Below are 19,892 nucleotides of genomic sequence, written 5' to 3' on the forward strand. Positions count from 1 at the left end.
TTTCATAGCAACCTGGATTTAAAAATACTTGTGGTGAGGAAAACAGCTACAGTAGAGAGAGAAGATTCAAAACAAAACTGCAATGTTACAGTAGTGAGAGCTCCACTGCACACTTCCTGTAGCCCCCCTCTTGTGTTCTTATGGTGGGGGATAGTTTGTGGAAGTGTGAGGGGAGAAGGAGAAAATTTTAACTGAACTAATGAAAATAAGGGCAGCATTGCAGATCTTCTGTGTAAAGGGTTGGCTGTGCCATTACCCCCTGTCATATTAGTAATTTGCCACTTATGTATTTTGCCACTTTATGGATAGTAGAGAAAACGTGTAGACATTTCAGAGTATCCTGTTGTTACAAAGAAATTAATTGAATACAAAAATAATTATTAGAAATTAAAGCATGATTCTAAATGAATAAACATTTGCATTCAGTATAACATTATGTTAATGAACTTTTGCATAAATTCCTAATGTAGAGGTTCAGCTCCTGACAAGACCAAGTGCAGTAACATTGAATTCTATCCCGTAGGATTACTGACACTGAAGCAGTTCAGGACAAATGGTTGTGAACTGTGCCCAGCTTTTGTCATTCAAAGCTGTAATTTTACCTTAACTCCAGGTGAGTGGCAGGACTACAGTTCAGCTGGCTGTCAGCCCTGCCAGCAGAGAGAGGGGGGTGCATTTGACACCACCCCTACAGCACTGGTGCTTTTCCTGTCATGAAATGGAAGTTGCCTTCAGTTGGACTTTCAGCAGCAAACAACACTTTATATCTCTTTTCCTTCCTGGCAGGTGAGTTTTATTTTCCTTCTTCAATACAAGACAAACAACATAACTTTTTCAGAATGAGAAAAATAATTTCATACCACAAACACCAGCATATTTTGAACATTAATCAGAAGTCCCTGAGGATACAGGGCCTTTGAAGACATAGAATAGTAGAACACATGACAGAAAAAATCTTAATGCCAGACTTCTGCTAGACATTCAGGTTCACCAAAGATCCCAATAGTCATTTTCTAGATCAGTCTTCTTTTTTTAGATTCATTTTATCTAAAAACTTCTCAAAGGATGTTCTAGAAAAGTATCTTGGAAGTTTCACAATTAGAAAATATCTCCTTTAGAAGTCTCCAAACTCTCCTAACTGTATATAAGTATTAAGTAAAATATTTCATAAGAATGCTTGAACTTTTTGCCAAAGCCAGTGACTCTGCAGGATGGCATGTGTTCACTGCTGCACAGAACTTGCAGAATGAAATTTGCATCCTTTTAAAAGAAACAGCTGATTTTATTCTTTCTGTGCTACTGACATGTTACACTAACGGGTGCAATGGATAATTTAAAAAAAAATTCATTTAGTAACCTTTTGCTCTTTTCTCACCCCAAAATACAAGTCTTAACAGTCAGTTTTCATTAAGAAATACAAAATGTAATAATTTTTTTTTCTTTTTCTCGAGTGTGTGCTTTTAAAATGCTTTCTTGTGTGCATCCCAAGCATGGCATTTACTTCAGTAGCATGTGTAGCATGTCTCTAGCAACCTTAGCAGGACCCTTGAGTGAATGTCTTTTGACTGAGAGGGAAGGAAAAGCTGTGAGTGGGAGTTTCCTTCCTGCTCTGTTGATTACAGTTCTGCAGCCTAAGCCAAACAGTTACAATACAGAAAGAATTGATAAAATATTGGCCTCAAGGAAAAAAAAAGGGGAAAAAGAAGAAAAAAACCCCTCCTTTCTGTTCTGGGTTAGCAGGATAAGTGCTGAGAACTGGAGCAGAATGCTGCACTGTGTTACACAAGTTTCCATCTGATTTTAAACTGCAGCAGCTGACCACATCAAAGTTCCATCTCCAATGAGCCTTAATCCCTCAGATGACAATTCCATGTAGTACAGCATGCTCTGCATTCCAGCTGTCTAATTTAAACAGCATGGGGACCTGTAAAGGAGCAACACATAAACACAACAACAAATATTTAATCCTGGAACAAACCACGTGTGTCTTGCAGCCTGGCAGTCGTGGGGGGCCCAAGGAGTTGGTGCTTAACAATGTACAAGGTCAGCACTCCAGGGAGGGAGTCCCTGCTCTACAAACCCCTTGGAATACACAGCAGAGGAGATGAAAGATTAGGAGAAAATAAAGCTAAACAGTGCTAATAGTCAGGGGAAAAAAATGCAGATGTAAGGTTAATTAATCCAGCTGAGTGGTCAAAGTATAAAGAAATGTAAAATAATTAAACAAACCAAATGTTAACCTAAGCAAACCTAATCCCCTCTTATGACTGAGGACATGAATCCTTTCTGCAAGAGGAGGGAGGAGAGGATCTGTAGTCTCACAAATAGAAATTGTGCACCAAAGCTAAAGATAGTTATTTCAAACATGGTGTGAAAAAATATGAAAACTATAAAAACATTCTTTATTAAACACATCCACTAATTATATCCAATATTGCACTCTCAAGGTGGTTTCCAGAAAACTGTTAGAATATATTCCTTTTGGAATCTGATTACTAGGAAGGCTGTATTACAATGACATATTCAGATAGCAGGAGTAAATCATCTGTCTAGACAATCTTTGGACTCAAAAGCAAACCAAAGAAACAGAACTGATTATACTGCTGGAAGTTATCAGCTCTGGGTTGCAGAGAGAGAGGTGTTTCAAGGAAGGTTTGAAACCAGAGAATTGAAAAGACAAGGCAATATTTATGGTGTAACAGCTGCAGGTAAAAGGATGTGTGATGAGCAGATCTCAAAGAAGAATCACACAGGAATCATTAGTGTAACAAAAAAACTCTAAGGAACCTAGAGAGGAGGTGGTGGTAGAAACAATACTGAGGAGCACAACTCCCAGGTCTTTAACAGCCATTATTCTCCACTTACTCCTATAGTTTGTTTCTGTCTAAACCAGGACACAGATCATTCATACATCATATTACTGATACTGTATTTACTGAACAATGACCAAACCCTAAACGATGTTATCTGTGGGCAAAAACATGGTTTAAACAGAACTAATTCAACAGTTTCCCTGACAAATGCATTGTTATGTAATTGCCTGCATGGTCTGTGCTGCACAAGACACACAAATTGTAAAAGACACAATCAAAACCTTAGCAAGGTGTAGTAGAATTTAGATGTAAATAAATATTCTTGAACAGAGTGACTCAGAGAAGCCCACGGGGTCAAAGTACCTCACATACTACCAATCTCTTGTTCTCTTCTGAGTCAACACACCAATTATAGACACTCACTGGAGCCCAGAGTCTCCTACTTCCAGAAGTCTCTAGGAGCCTTACAAAGAAGTTTAACAGTCTGAGGCTCAACAGTGAAATAAGAGCCTGAAGGTCTCAGCAGGTGCTGAGTTCCTCGTGCATGTTCTCCCACAATGTCTCACACTATCAGACTGATTGTTTTAGGAATCTGGTTCTGGCATGGTCTCTGCAGGCTTTGAAACTGGCAGAAGGAGAAGTTTTTTACAGAGAGTTACAGAGATGTTGCAGAAGTGTTTTTTGTTGGGATTTTTGTTTTTAAAAGTATATATGGGAACATTAATTTTTTTGTCTCTGACCTTTTCAATAGATGATGACAGCTTGTAGAGAATTACTTTCTCTAGATGCTACAGGGGCAAACAGAAGCAGCTAAAGATGAGTTCACCAGAACTGCACACCGTGAGTACTGGCCTATTCCAGTCAGTGCAGTCATCAAGACAAACAGATTTTAAGTGGCAGCACAAGAGATACGTGATTATAACTGAACTGACTTAGCACATACTTTCCTCACTATTGCCAGGGTCCAAGCACCTCTGGAAACAGCTCCACTGTACAGCATTGCTCATAAGCCTTTGGGAGGTCACACTGTTGTAATGCATGAATAATTCAGACAGATCCACAAACACAGCCATAGCTGCAGGTGTAGGATTAAGGTCCTTTTGATTAATGCTATAGGCTGTCTGCATTAGTTGTGAAGCAGTCCTTCATTTCCAGCATCATCAAGTGGTATTTGTAATAACCCTGGTTGTTGTTCATGCTGTTTTCTGTTGGGAGTTTCAGTAGTGTTTAGTGGATAGGATTCCTTTGTCTCAGTACTCAGATGGCCTAAACACGTTAGGCAAGAGTCTCTCATCTTGACGAAATTGTGGTAAGTGCTTTCACTGGAAAAACAGTACAATACTGGGTCAGCAACACAGTTAAAAGTGGTTAACAGGAGAGAAATATGGTAAACATTGAATATTTTCTCAGCAAATGAGCAGCTGTTCTCCAACAAGCTACGAACTACAAGTAGGATGTGGTATGGTCCAAAGCAGACTAAAAATATGAAAACAGTGCTTGATACCAGTCTTTTAATTTGGATTTTCTTCTTCTTTTGGGTGCCAGGACTCTTGTGGACAACTCGTAGAATCCCACAGTAGGAGAAGGCCAGCAGAAACAAGGGGAAAAGGAAGCCAGCAGAGAAGCGGTAGTAATTGACATTGTGCTCCCATTTCTTGATGGGGTAATGCTCAAAGCACACCAGGTGGCTCTCAGCATCCATGCTGATCTCTCCATGTGTGAAGACAAAGCTGCACGTGATGATTTCTTTGGCCCAGATGACGCTGCTGACGATGGCAGCAGCCCTCATGGTGCGGAAGCGCTGGAAGCGGAAGGGGTGCACCACGGCCAGGTAGCGGTCGATGGAGATGCAGCACAGGAAGCCCACGCTGATGTAGATGTTCTCGTACAGGATGATGCCACACACCTTGCACAGCAGCTCATCGTAGGTCCAGTTGTCATGCTGTAAAGCATACTGAAGCCAAAAAGGCAAAGAAAATATGTACAGCAGGTCTGCTATAGTCAAATTGCAAAGGTAGACACCTAATTCATTTTTAGCCTTGATCTGTAAATAGCCATAGTACAGGGACAGGCAGTTTGCTGGCAAGCCTAATACGAACACAAATATGTACACCACAGGGGATAATGTCTCATGGATTTCGTGATTAATATTGCACTTCTCAGTCACATTCTCTGTGAAATTCACCATCTTCTACTTCTCCCTCTGTATCACTCATCAGGGTCCTGAATGTAAGACTTAATTACATTCAGTTTTCATGTAGAGTTTATTTCTTCCAAAAACCTTTAGGCTGAAGTGACAACTTGCTGCAGGATGTTAATAACCTGAAGATAAAACACAAGGAAATCTTTAGAAGGGATACAATTGTTAAATACATAGTACATTTTTCAGAAAGCTGCCTTTTCCTACCTCTAAATCTTTGATAAAGACAAAGCCTGTTTGGGAAATCAAGATTCACATAACTCCTAGTACATAACAGAAAAGTGCCAGAAAATTATGTGATTCAGAATCACAAAGCAAGTTACAAATATTTATTGTTTTATCTTTGGAGGTAACTAAAATGTGAAGAAATATCATCCCTGGTTTACAGATGGGGCAGAAAAGCATTAATCAGATTTGACTGTGATGGAAAAGGTGTCTCTGGTAAACCAGAAATCCACAGACTTCCTCAGAGGATGTAGGGTGCACAAAACTCTTGATTATTAATTTCCATTTCTTAAATTTCCCTTTACATACAAGATACCTTGTAATATGCAGTTCAATTCAGCAGGATGAAAAAAAAGGGAATTTTTAGCACTTTCTCTTACAGTTACTTGTAAAAACAATCCTGAAAGCAAGCTGTCTTCCTCTGTTGGAAGGACATGGTGAAACTCTGGTAACAGGGCATCTTCATAGTCTCACTTCTAGAGGATATGCTATTAAATATTCCTTATTTGCCATCAACTCCAAAACCCACACACTTATGACTGATTCATTTGTAGCTTTCCTTTCATCTTCACTGAATATGAATGTAATTGTTTTCACCTGAAGAATCTGGCATAATCCAAAGACGTACCCACAGAAGCCATTGCTATGCTTTGCTATACTATACTGAACTATACTATAACAACTTCATGCACCAAAACCACTGCTGACAGTGGATTTGCACTCAGTTCTACGAGGTCAAGCCTGGACCAGCTCTCAGTGATGAAACCCTCAACTGAACAATGAAATGCCCCACCCAGCATTTGATCACCTCATGGTATACTCACACAGGCACAGATGCTCAGCACTGGAGAACAGTAGAGCAAACTGTGCCTGATCTGACGGGAATGAGTTTTACCTGGTGGTGCAGAACAGCTAGACTGTATTTCTTTCAATCTCTCCTCAGAAGATTCAGGGATGTTGGGTATATGTTTGTAAGGTTAACAATGTGTACTCTTGTGTACTCCTTTCACAGCTTCAGGTACTATGGATTCAAAAGAAGCACTAGCTAAAGACAAGGCCTTGCTGCTTTTTCCTGTTTGCTATGCTAATTTGCATTTCTGTTGTCATCTTCTGTCCCATCTAGGAACATCAAATTTCTTCCAAGGCAATGCTTACAAAAATATGACCACTCTACAGTAAAATTACTGTCAGCTTTAGCATTTGAGGATGTTACTGTCAAATAATTTTTTTAATACATACAGGTTTTCTTTAAAATAGTGATAGATAGGCTTTACTCCTGTGGAAACTGAAAAAAAATAATTTGCTTTAAGCCAGAAAATAATTGCCTGGCTGAAATAAGTGATCAAACCTGCAAAGAATTTCATTTTTTAGCTTCAACCAGCATAGTTCCACAGAATTCATGGCAAACACACAGAGATAAGAATTGGGATGTGGTTTTCATCCCTTTACATTTAATATCCAACAGAGGAACATCAGCCCTGATTTTGGTGGAAATATCCTTGAGAGCTCAGAAACTCTCAGTCATGAAACAATAGGCCAAGGTAAGTTCATCTCCCTCAAAACTTTCAACTCCACTGTCCAGTGCAATTTGTGTGAAAGACTGCTCAAGTCTGGCACTGCTCTCCTCCACCTCTCAGACTCAACAGCTCCTTTGGGGTTTAAGAGACTCACACTCCCCACTGTGGCTGTCACAATGTTAGAGCTCATTTATCAAGCTCAGCAGGAGAAATGCTGTGAGGGGACCCAGGCACAGGTACCTGTGCTTCAGCTTGAAGTTTGCTCCCGGAGATTGCCATAACCTCCATTCTGGAATAAACATGACAATGTTAGCAGTGCTGACATGTACAGCAGAAATCAATCACTAAAGTTAAGTACAAATTTCCCCAAACACTGATACCTAGGGCCCGTTAGCTCCCCCGTAACACTATGCAGTTTCTCCAAGGGTGCATAGCCACCACATATCTCTTCCATCTGCAGACAAGGGCAGTGCACAGAATCTTTGCTGAGACAGATTTGATAACCTTCTTACCCCAACCCACCTTTTCAATCCAGAGCTCCAGGCCTGAGTTTGTATTTCATAGCATTTCTGTATAATGATTTGGTGACTTTTACATGTAAGGGTTTGCCTGCACAGGATTATTGGCACACCTTAGTTATTGTCTAAAATACCTAAAATCTGAGACCTATCATCATATCTACCAGCACAGTGCCCAGCCAGTGTCCAGCTCCTGTCAATAGGGCCAAATAGTAATTTAAAAGCTGCTGACAGTTTTGAAAATTCAGAACTGTCTTTTTATGTCTAGCACTGAGTTTCATTCAGTGTTACCCAGTGAGTCATTATGGATCACAGTATCAGGAAAAGCAGATGTACTCTACAGCTGCAGTGTTTTTTGAAAATGTTTATTTTACTCTAAGAACTCTAAATGTTTTTATCAAATTGTGTTTTCATAGAGAGAATATAATTCTCTGTAATAAGTAAAATAATTTCTGCTTAGTTTAAGAGTCTTGCCAGAATGCAGAATGTGAAGGAGGCAGCAAAAGCCTTATTGATACAATATTATGGTAATATAATATACATTTATGATTACAGCAACATTTCCTGCTCCTGGAGGAAATGCTGGATTGGGGTGTTCGAAGGGGCAGGAAGAGAAGGTTGGCTGTAACAAATCTCTTTGCCTTGTACTATCAATCCCTCCCCAGTTTCCAAGATGGGGATGAAAAAGAAAGATCCAGATTCTTGTTCAATAGCTGTTCTGGTCAGTGGCAACAGTGAGGCAGGAAATCCTTCCATTGTTTCAGCCTCCTCAGTGTGTGGGCTCTGGGCTGCCTTTGTACCCTTTGACCACTCATGCCTGGCTAAGGACAGACTCAGCAGCCAAGTGGAAATACAGAGGCAGTTCAACTTTTCCCCAGCACCAGGCACACCAAATATAGCTCTGCACCAGCCAGGGAGTGAAACTGTAGGATTTTCTCAACAAACCTGGTATCAAAGGAATGCACCAGCAGGTTTAAACAAATGGGTGTGCAAGAGCCCACTCTGTCATTAAGATGATGTGACACAATACTTTACAAGCTGTCTGAAAAAGTGGAACATGAAGGAAAGGTGATGCAGGGTATAGAAGAGAAAAGACAAATAGGTCTCTCATTACTTATTGGCCACTTCTGTAAAGAGGGAAGTGAAAAATTTAAAGAGTTGCTCTATGAAAAACATCTGGGGTGCAGACAATCATTAAGCTGAAAGCAGTTATGAACAGGAACACACAGGCATTTCTTTTAGACAGCTCTAATACAGACATAGTGCAGCTGTGTGACTTTTTTTTTAATCATAGTTTATGTAACACCTTCAGTATCACGAGTCTGCAGTCATTTCCAGGCAATATTTCTCTCTTCTATATGCCCACATCTTTTAGATGATACCCATCTAAGCCTAAGTCTTGGCAGTAAATTAGAAGACTCTCTCCATCTACATGAGCTCCAAACAATTCTCTTGTTCCTGGATTAGAAACAGAGCCAAGAGCTTCAGAAAGCCTCACTTTTTCATGGTTTAAACAAGCCAACTTTATTACTCACTGGAGAGTTCAACAACAGTTCCTTTCTTTCCCAACTCCTGTGTGCCTTAGCTGCTAACAAACACATGACTTGCCCCTGCACCATGAACCATGGGGCAGCTCAGTGCAAAGTGCTGCCAGCTGGCAGTGGCACAGGAACAGCCAGAGCCACAGGCAGCAGCAGCCTCTTCACCTTGGACCAAGTGGTAGCATGGAGCCCAGGTGGGTCCTTTCAGTTTCAGTGAACACTGCTACAATTTTCATTGTAAGAAATCTGTCTGCAACTAGGCCTACATATTTTTGGCAGAGACAAATGGGACTGAACCAAAGAATTTTCTTGCTGGAATTTGCAACCATTGTGCACCCAGCTTGTCTCATCCACAAAGCACCCACTTCCATTAACAGGGAGTGTAGCATTCTTATGTGCCTGCATGATCTCTTGCTATTTAATCTGTCCTTGCACCTGTCATACAGTGCAGACAGGCCTGAGACACTTGGATGTCATTGCAGGACTTCAACTGTCCTGCAAATCTTGGAATCAGAAACATGGGATGGTTTCAGTTTAGCGTTTGGTTCAGGTCATTATCTACACAAACACCAGCCTTAAAATTCACATGCTAAGCTTCCTTCAACACTTGCAGGTTTGTAAGGTTGTTTGATCCTGTTTCACAAAGCCTGGAAGCACAAGGTCAGACAAGAAGGCAGGGAAGCAATGAGCAGCAGAAGAGACAAGGGACTGGCCAAACAACATAAAATAGGAAGGAAAGGCATAATACCCTTAGAGCAAGTTTGAGGGAAAAAAAAGGAGAGGAAAGCAGAAATTTGGGTGCACCACCAAGAATGAAGAAAGAGCACAATGATATATGGGTTTAATCAGAGGAATTATGGTGTAAAAGATGCATCTGTTGGAGCACAGAAACAAGACAAGAGGGGTGGAGCACTTCTCCTACGAGGAAAGGATGAGAAATTTGGAGTAGTTCAGCCTGGAGAAGAGAAGGCTCTGGAAAAACCTTGTTGCAGCCTTTCAGTACCTAAAGGAGACTTACAAGAAACACGGGGACAGACTTCTTAATCAGGACTTGTAGCAACAGGACAAGGGGCAACGGTTCTAAACGACAAGAGGGTAGAGTCAGACAACATACAAGGATAAATATTTTTATGATGAGGGTGATAAAACATTAGCCCAGGTTGCCCAGAGAAGTGATGGATGCCCCAACCCTGGAAACATTCAGGGTCAGGTTTGATGGGGCTCTGAGTAACCTGGCCTAGTTGAAGAGGCCCCTGCTCATTGCAGGGCTAGAGGGCCTCTTAAAGGCCCCTTCCAAACCAGACCATTCTGATTCTAGAAGGATATCAAGTAGAAAGACCCATTAAAGGCAATGAAAGATATTTCTATTAACACAAAATAAGTAAAGGAAAAGAAAGACAAATACATATGAAGCATAAACACACATATATATATTTGTTTTTATAATACAGAATTTAGATAATATAATATATAATAATAATATAATATATAATAATAGTATCTATAGTATACTATATGTATAACATATTGTATATATTATATATTATATATTACATATTATATATGTTATATATATTTTATATATAATATATATAAGATATAATTTATATGTTTATATGCTATATGAGTGTATTTATATTTATATAAAGATAGCTGAAATATTTACTGTTGAGTTTTATTCCAGTCTTTGGAAACAGAATTGTTAACCAGCATCTAACAAAATTATTTTTAACAATAGGATGGGGGCATAGAGGAGAATGGACCAGCAAAGGCTAACAGATATTTTAAAAAACTATGTGCACTCCAGGGAATTTAGTTACAGCAATTTGTGAATTATTGCTGATAATGTTTCAGAAATTATGACAAACTAGGGTAAAACAGACATAACCCAATGTTTTGTGAAAAAGAGGAATCAAGTTGAGCTTCTAAACTAAAGTAATTTACATCTATGCAAAATCCATTCGTGTTTGTTACTTGCAAGTGGATTTTTCTAATGCAAACCTCTGACTATAATAATTATTACTGTGTATATCTGTTTCTGGTGAAGGGAACTATAAAAGTGTTCTGTAAATTACAAATTACTTTTGTCATTATCAGATGACTGGTCTTATAAACCTATTATCAAAGAAGGAAGTCGGCAACATTTTTTTCAGAAGTCACATAAACAAAGACTAATTAGTCATCAATGTCCAATTTTTCCTAACACAGACATGCAATTTTTTACAGTCTTGAGTAAATCATTCCATTTGCACCATCTTTTGATATTTTGAGAATTCCATATTCTGTTTCTATACCTTTCCATTTCAGGTTTTTATGACTTTAGACTTTTATGCCTGCACTTTTAAAGGACAACTTGAGAAGAAGGGCAAGGGAGGCAGGTGGGATAATTAGCACAGTTAGTCCAATATCATAGAATCACAGAATGGTTTGGGGTGGAAGGGACCTTAAAAGTCATCTAGTTCCAACCATGGGCAGGAACAGCTTCCACTAGACCAGGTTGCTCAAAGCCCCATTCAGCCTGGCCTTTAACACTTAGGGATGGGGCATCCACACCTTCTCTGGGAAACCTCTTTCAGTGCCTCAACACCTCACAGTAAAGAATTTCTTCTTCCTACTATCTAATCTAAACCTACTCTCTCTTACTTTGAAGCCATTCTCTCTGGTCTTATCACCACATGCCCTTGTAAAATGTCTTCCATCATCTTTCTTCTGGGCTCCCTCCAGGTACTGCAAGGCAGCAATTAGGTCACCCTGGAGCCCCCTCTTCTCCAGGCTGGAAAATCCCAATTCTCTCAGCCTTTCCTCACAGGACAGGTGCCCCATCCCTCTGATCATCTGGGAGACCCTCCTCTGGACTTGTTCCAATAGGTCCATGTCCTTCCTGTGCTGGGACCCCAGAGCTGGATGCAGCACTCCAGGTAGGATCTCAGCAGGGCACATGCTTGGCTCTCTGGGCTCCAAGTCTTCCTGTCCAGCCTCTCACCCACCAGCACCCCCAGGTCCTTCCCAGCAGAGCTGCTCTGATCTGTTCATCCCCAGCCTGTGTTGATACCAGGGGTTGCCCCAGCCCCAGTGCAGCACCTTGCACTTGGTCTTGTTAAACCTCATGAGATCCCCATGCACTCACTTCTTGAGCTTGTCCAGGTCCCTCTGGATGGCTTTCCACCCTTTAAGTGCATCACTCCTCTCTTTGGTGTCATCTACAAATCTGCTGAGGCTGCACTCAATCCCTTCATCTATGTCATTAATGAAAATGCTAAATAAAACTGGTCCCAGTCTGGATCCCTGAGGGACACCACTTATCACTGAGGTCCTTTAGGACTCTGAGCCATTGACCATGACCCTCTGCACACAATTACTTATGCACCCAACAGTCCACCCATCAAATCCATCTCTCTCCAATTTAAAGAGAAGGGTGTTGTGGGGAACCATGTCAAAGGCTCTACAGAAGTCCAGATAAATGACATCTGTGACCCTTCCCTTACCCTCTAATGCAGTCACCCCATCCTAGAAGGCCATAGGCTGTGAGGCAGGACTTGCCCTCGGTAAAGCTCTGCTGGCTGTCCCAAATCACCTCCTGTCCCTGATGTGCCTTAGCAGAGTGTCTGTTCTGTGATCCTCCTCAGGAGGGTCTGTCCTGTGATCCTCCCCAGACACAGAGGTGATGCTAACAGCTGGGTAGTACCCAGGGTCTGCCATTCTATTCTTTTAAAAGATGGGTACAATGTTTCTGTTTTTCCAGTCACCTGGGAGTTCTGACTGCCATGACTTCTCAAGTATCATGGACAGTAGCTTGGCAAATACATCTGCCTGTTCCCTCGGACTACTCACTATCTCACACTACTACTTATTTTTTATCTAGGATTAGGGTCTTTTTACCTCATGTGAGGTCTGAACAACTGGTTGAGCACAAGAAAGTGCTGAAAAAAATTTTTTGGAAAATCCCTATTTATGGTAATAAGAAGTTCATGCAATGTGCAATTTCAGGCAAGCAGTCTAAGTAGTATCAGGGAGGTGAATCACAGCTGAAATTAGTCATGCTATAGCTGCCTCAAAGACTTAAAAAATGACCCTCATTTGCCCCCCACTTCCTGCTGTTAAAGATCAACCAAGTGGACAACATGACCCTCCAAGTATTTCACTGCTGAGTTACTATGACTAGATCCTACCCACAGGGCACATGTTGAAGCTTCGGGTATGACTTGCTCGAGTACAGAACAGTGGGTGGAGGAAAACACATCACACCACTTCCTGCAGACATCTTAAATCACTCTATTACTCAGAGAAAAAACTCCAGATCTTCCTTTCCCCTGAAATAAAATCTCAACCAGGTCAGTGTCCCTCTCCCCCACAATCCTCCTTGACACAAAAGCCAAAAAACCATCCTGCCTCTGTTGAAGAAGCAGCAGACAAGTAATAATCAGACATAGACAACAGAACTGCTCATAATTCCAAACTTGTACACTGATCCTCATTGAACAGAACAATGCAAGAAAAGCCAAGATTACACAGGTCTTGCTTATTAGAAGCCACAAAAGCCATGATCAATATACAAGATTACTAAGGAACAACGACTAGAACAACTGTTGTAGCCTAGGACTGAGATATAGGAACTTCACCCTTCTGAGTTAAATGAGCTCTGATTCATTTTACCATTTACAGCCTTGGGGAAAATCATCCTCTGATTCATTTTCCTAAACTGTATTATTGCCTCTTTTGATGCTGCAGCCTGCTCTGAAAACAGCACAGTGCTACATCAGGCAATGCCAGATATCTTGCACTGAAGTCAGTGACTTCAGGTTGAATTCATATCAGTATTTAATTAATATCTGCATTTCAATGACTTTTGCCTTTCTCGGATTGCCAGTGTGTCCCTGCAGCCTCAGGACTGCCACACAGCCCCTGTTTTAGAGAGGCTACCCAAAGGGAGCCATGGGAGTCACCCACAGCTTTCTCTGCTGCCTGACCATGGGCCATCCATCACATACCCTGGGCCATAGCACACTGCCAGCACCCCGTCCTGGGCAGAGCACCCCGTCCTGGGCAGAGCACCCCAACCTGGGCAGTGCACCCCAACCTGGGCAGAGCACCCCAACCTGGGCAGAGCACCCCAACCTGGGCAGTGCACACCAACCTGGGCAGTGCACCCCGTCCTGGGCAGAGCACCCCAACCTGGGCAGAGCACCCCGTCCTGGGCAGTGCACACCAAGTCTGAGTGAAGAACTGGCTCTCAGCCTCTACCTTGAGTGTATTGAGAACAATTTGCTCTCTGTACCCACATGCTCACCCAGAAAGGGAATGGAATGCCAGCAACATGCATGGCAGTCCCTTCTGTCAAGCCTCCCCAGCTTCACTCAAGGGAAAACTTGTTCAAAAACTGGCAAATTAGAGAATGAAGCAGGGACCAGATTATCTTTCTGCTTGCATCTTTTGTAATGCCACTCTGAACCCAAGGACCAGAACATCATACCCTCCAAACAAAACTATCTCATTAACTAAAAGTCATTTGGAAAGCAATCAAACACCCATCTATACAATTTTTTCTCTCTGTTTGCTGAAAATTCAATGGATAGCACTTATTGCACAGTGCTTCTGATAAGCTTGGGATATCCACAATCAATGCCTGACTAATAGCACTTGACAACCAGCAAAGGCTGTCTGATAGAAAAATTGCTAGGTCTAAGTGAAATGTGGTTGAAACTCTGGCATGTCTAAAGAGATTGAGCAGATCTCCCGTTTAAGGAGAATGTTAGCATTTTCATTATTTCATGCATCAGCAAATAATGATACATTCAATAAAGTAATCTCTTTTTAAAATGCCATTTTCTGCATATATGATTCAGTATATGATTCATTTTGTGCTGCAAAAGTTTTAACACATGGTAAAATTAAAAGCTGCTTACAATATTTGAAGACTTTTCCCTTCCACTCCTCATTTTTCTTTGACTTAATTATTTTTCCTCCATTTGGATTTATCTTAATAAAAGAGAATAAATTCATCATGGGATAGGAGCCTGTTCAACTGAAGCACCTAACACTGTGTGCACTGTTGCCATCTAAAAAACTAAAATCATTCTTTTGTACCTTTGTACTGTTTGTGTTTCCAGTTTACACTGATCACCACTGTGCACTTCAGACGTGTTTCTGTTCTAGATCCAATTCTTCCTAGTCTAGCACACCATCCGCCCTTCCACGCACTTCTGTTTAGCTCAGCTCATTTCCTTTTGGGCTCAATTGAGTCTTTTTGGCCCTTGTATTGTATTTCTGTATTTCTTCCTTGGATACAGAATTGGAGGGGTGGTGTGTGGGGTGCATTATGCATATGTATTTGTGCATGTCTTCAAATAGTCCCCATCTAGTTGGTAGAAACATAACTCTACTAAACTATCCCTTATTGCTATCTTTAATTAAATTTCTTCTCTTTTTTTCAGTTTCCCTTCTGGAGGTTAACCAAGTTTCCTGCAGAACTGAGTCAATATGCACATGGAAGACATGTTCCTCCATTGTTATTTCTCAGTGTTCTCACGAGAAGCAGTGTGCCCTGCAGAAGGTTTTCCTTGTTGCTGTTCTTGCTCCCTATATGACTATTGTCCTTTTTTTTTTTTTCCCACTTAAGGGTACAGGACTCCAGCAACCTAGTTCCCAGTGGATTATTTAAATAAAGTGCTGGCATCTGTATCTGCAAGTTTGCTTACATTACTGTTTCCTGATTTTCCATTTCTGGATAAAAGAGGTTCAACACGAAAACTGAGAAAAATAGTTGGAGAGGCATGAACTCATAGAAATGCAACCCACCCCCACCCCTTCTTTAATAGTATCAAAGAAGCAATTCACAGCAAAAGCAACACCCTTGCTGTAAACCACTCACACTTCCAAACATGCTTCTGACCAGAGAAAAGGGAGAGAATCAAGTGCTTGTTACAGGGGAGCTCTGATGAGCTCATGAAGAGATGGAAAAGCTGGCACAGGAGATGTGAGATTCCAAATTGAGAGCTGTTCAGAAATCCAGGTCCTGCTTTGGGGTGGAGGTGTAAAACCAGATCTGAAATTTGGACATAGTTTTAAATTCCAAATAATAATATTCTGACATGATAGTCTCAGGGATTTTAGTTTAAGCCTCTTGTAAGTTTAAAAGACAATTGCTATTTTAAAAGCTATGTCTGAACAGTTCTTAAACATGGAGCATAAACCAGATAGACCCTCTAATTAGATGTGAGTAGACACTAAATCATTATCCATCACAGAGAAAAAGCTCTCCTTCCTTGGCAGAAGGAAGATGAAATGTTTCCAGATATAAAATGAAAACATTCTAATGGTTACTAAAATACTGAGTTAAAAGAAAGCCAAACCAAGAGATCTTGGAAATATTTCCATTCTTCCCTACTGATACTTCAGCATTTTATTCAGGTGTCATTAAAGTGACTGAACTTTGACAGTTCAATTACATTTGCTTTTGTAATTAATCCGTTATTTATCTCCCTCTGTTGGCAACTCAACCTCTCTTCAAGGCTTTGTGTCTTTACTGCTGGCCCATAGGACACAAGAAGAGAAAGGAAGCTTGAAGCCTTGCTGACTAAAGCAACAATGTTCAGAAAGGAAAGGCCAGGCTCATCCCAGCAGCAATAGCTGCCTGTAGCAATACCTAAATGGAGAATGTCAGGAGGACAGCTCCTGTGGAGCAGCAGGAACAGCAGCAGAGTGCCCTCTCTGTTACAGGTAGGTCACATCAGTTTTGCATTTCTATTTGATTCTGGCATAGTGACAGATCTGAGCCTAAGCAATCCCAGATCAAACTCCAAGACAACCCAGCTAGAAAGAAGTTTGTTGCCACAGAAACAATTTCTGGCATGAGTGCTCCATGGAGAGGAACAGAGCATATACTTCCAGGTGTTTCTCACTCTGCCTCTAACAGGGTTTTAAGCCTATTGTCTACTCTTTTTCTCTTTTTCAGAAAAATTAGCTACAGCTTCCAAAGTGCCTAAAAAGCTCTTGTTTCCCTACCCTAATAACAGAGTTCAGAATGTGTTTCTAGTGGAGGAAAAGTGTTACAGTGGATGTATCCCTTAGAGAATAAACTGCAATGTTTTTCTTAGCAGCTGCTGCTGTTGCTTACTAATACCTTTAGTTAAAATTATTGGTAAGTTTCTTCTAAACATTAAAGCTGTTCTGTGTCTTTTCAAAAACAATTGCCACCAGCTGTCAGGGTCAGCAGCTCTGCAAATGCTTCAGCTGGCAGAATAATTCATAACAAGCAATAAAAGCACTCTGAATAAGCTTTATAGGAAAACCAAACATATTAGAGGAGACAAACAGCTAGTTATAAGGTAATGAGCCTCACAAGGCTGCCATGTCTGGAGCTCTCTTTCCACAGTTCTTCCCTTACAAATAATTACCAAGTTGTGCAAATGTCCTCATGAGGGGACATAACTTTCCTTAGTTACCACCACGCTGACACAATACAGCCATCAGCAGTGAAGCCCCAGGGCACCGTGAATGCACCCTCAGGTCAGGATAGAAAAACTGGAAGGGAAAAAATTTTCTTCTCCATGCACTGTTCACTGGGATGCCACAATAACTCACATTTAGAGCATTAGCTGGTTAATCTGAGTGACACCATCCACAAGGCTGGATAGGGGAGGAGAATTTACTTGAATGCCCCCACCCTTGAACACCTGGCTCTGAGCAACTGTGCTCAGCCACAGGAAGAGGCTTCCTGTCTGTCTGACCTCACCAGCAGCCTCAAGCTCCCCCTAATCAATGACATCTAGTGCAATGACACCTGTGTACCCTAGCTCTGCAGACTCACTTCTGTCCCTTCTCTTCCCTTTCCCCATATCCCACTTCTCTCTTTTCCTGCTGCTATAAGATTGCTTCCAGTCCTCAGATCCAGAGCCAAGGGAGCCAATTTTTGTCCACCAACCACAAAGTGAAATAAATACCTCTCACTGAAGGTGTCAAGTGAAACAAGTTTTTTAATGAGATATTGGAACGACCAAATCTTTCTTCATTTAAAACAGTGATAATCAAATCACAATGCTGTGATGTAGACATTTTCACCTCTGCTCTCACAGAACAACGTACTTGTCTGATCCTATAAACCCAACATTTTCTTATGGTATTCTTCCTAGACCCTGTAAAGACTTTAAAATTTGGGCATGTACTTTCCATGTTATCACCTTATCTACAGCTGTGTAGCACTGAATGTTAAACAAACTGGAAACAGCATTCTTCTGCCTCTTCACTCATGTAACAGAAAGGCTTTATAGGAGCATGAGCAGGAGCAGCCTGATATGGGGGAACAACAACAGAACAGCAGCAGCAAGATGGGGAGGCAGAAAGGATAGGGGAGAAAATTTTGTTTCCTCAAAGAAGAAATGAAAGAATGGATGTTAAATACACAGGACTGACTACCTTTTACTGGTCTCTTGATTAAAAAAAACTTCAAAGAAGAAGTGGTTAGACACACTGCTCTTCTGGGACCAGTGTGAATGCAGGGTGCTAATGTGGAAAAAGTCACAGTGGGTACTGACTAACAGACTGCTCAGAAAGTCCCATAATGCTCACAGTGACACTGTCACATCTTGTGAGCCAACGTGTAGCCATTTTTGCTTACTTTACGGTTAAGTTCCCTTATATTTTTATTAATAAATATCTGTATGTGTTTTGAACAGAACAGGACAAGCTGTTATATTCTTCTAAACTCTCTATTTCTCAGCTTTCCCCCCCATGCAACACACAAAGAAGAAAGCATCACTCAGTGAATTGCTTTACTTGTTTCTTTACAAAGACTGACAAGAACAGGAAACACGTTCTCATAACAAGGACAAGCTACAGTCATGAACAAAAGTTTTTTATCCTCTTGAAAAAAAAAGATTAATTTCTCACCTGATGGATTTCACTTCTCTAAACAAGCCCTCACATTTCAGGTTTTCCAAGCCAGATTCTGAACAACAGGAAGAAAAGTGGCTTGGTGTTTGGAAAATATAGTAATGATATACATTTGAGTTACAAAGACAAAACTATATAGGTGTACACAGAGCACCCACACATCAAGGTATGTGGTTTAGCAGTTTCATGTTGGGTGTAATTTTGGCTTGTGTTCTCAGGGGAAAAGTCACTTACTTGTCCTTCAAAATATCTTGTATCTATTCCACTTACACAGTACTAGTAAGTGCTCTGAAAATTACTCCAGGAACTTATCTACATGCTACTGCTCTGATTACTTTCTAGAAACAACAAACAGTTTCTCAGTTTATCTTAACAATTTCCTTTCATCAATACAACTTGAACATTCAGCTCTCCTTGTATCTAATTAGAACTCAAGAAAGAATTTTACTCAAAATTCTTGTTAGTAGGAACTTTGCCAAGGAAATTAATTTTGAAGTTGTGAATTTTTTTGGACACATTGCTTTGATTGAGTCCTTGGAGCACCTTGTTGTTTTGTTTTAACAACTCAGCTAGAAAACTCTCACCACCTCTCCAGGGGTGAGACCTGCTCAGTGATGGAAAATTAACTTGCTTTCAAGAATGAATACATAAAAATGAAACTCACCTGTTAGCAGAGTTTATGCAAAGAGGTTTTGCCTGCAATGTGAAGACCACAAAACTTCCCTTCTCCTCACTCCTGCTCAGCCTGCTGGTGAAGCTTGTCCTCCTCCCAGCTGTGAGCAAGCCTGTCTGTGAAGCAGCGCAGGAAAGGAGGAGGAGATTGTTTCAGCTCCTGTGCTCTTTGTGGTTCATCTGTGAAGGAGTCAGCCCAGCCCAGCCCTGCCCTCTCCTCCCTCACCCCCTCATTCATGAGACAGAGATGAGAGTGCCAAAAGCAGGCACTGAACACAGAGATTGCAAAGTATGAGTGGTGTTCCCAGCTGTTCCCCCAGCACACACTGGCCAGCAGAGAGCTGCACTGTGATCACTGCAGCTGGTGCAGAGGCCAAATCCAGCTGCTCCCAGCTTATCTAAACATACCCAGATGTTGCCTCATGCAGGGTATTGAAAAGTATACAGTGTTAGTATTGTTATTAGTATCATTTACAGGAACTTGTTTCTAGGGCTCGAGGAGATCAGTCCATTACATC

The 19,892-nt window shown here is 41.1% G+C and overlaps 1 protein-coding gene across 1 annotated transcript; it reads right to left on the reverse strand.

Annotated features, from left to right (window-relative positions):
- Positions 1 to 3,840: 3,840 nt before the first annotated feature.
- GPR68 (G protein-coupled receptor 68) lies at positions 3,841 to 19,486 on the reverse strand. Its single transcript, XM_058807293.1, has 2 exons — positions 19,367 to 19,486; positions 3,841 to 5,135 (listed from the first exon to the last, which is right to left on the reverse strand). Exon 2 carries the CDS (start codon positions 4,999 to 5,001, stop codon positions 3,940 to 3,942), a length of 1,062 nt encoding a protein of 353 aa, XP_058663276.1. The 5' UTR covers positions 5,002 to 5,135; positions 19,367 to 19,486; the 3' UTR covers positions 3,841 to 3,939.
- Between the last annotated feature and the right edge of the window lie 406 nt (positions 19,487 to 19,892).

Source organism: Ammospiza caudacuta, chromosome 6 (genome assembly GCF_027887145.1).
Source record: "Ammospiza caudacuta isolate bAmmCau1 chromosome 6, bAmmCau1.pri, whole genome shotgun sequence".
In the NCBI taxonomy this organism is placed as follows: Eukaryota; Metazoa; Chordata; class Aves; order Passeriformes; family Passerellidae; genus Ammospiza; species Ammospiza caudacuta.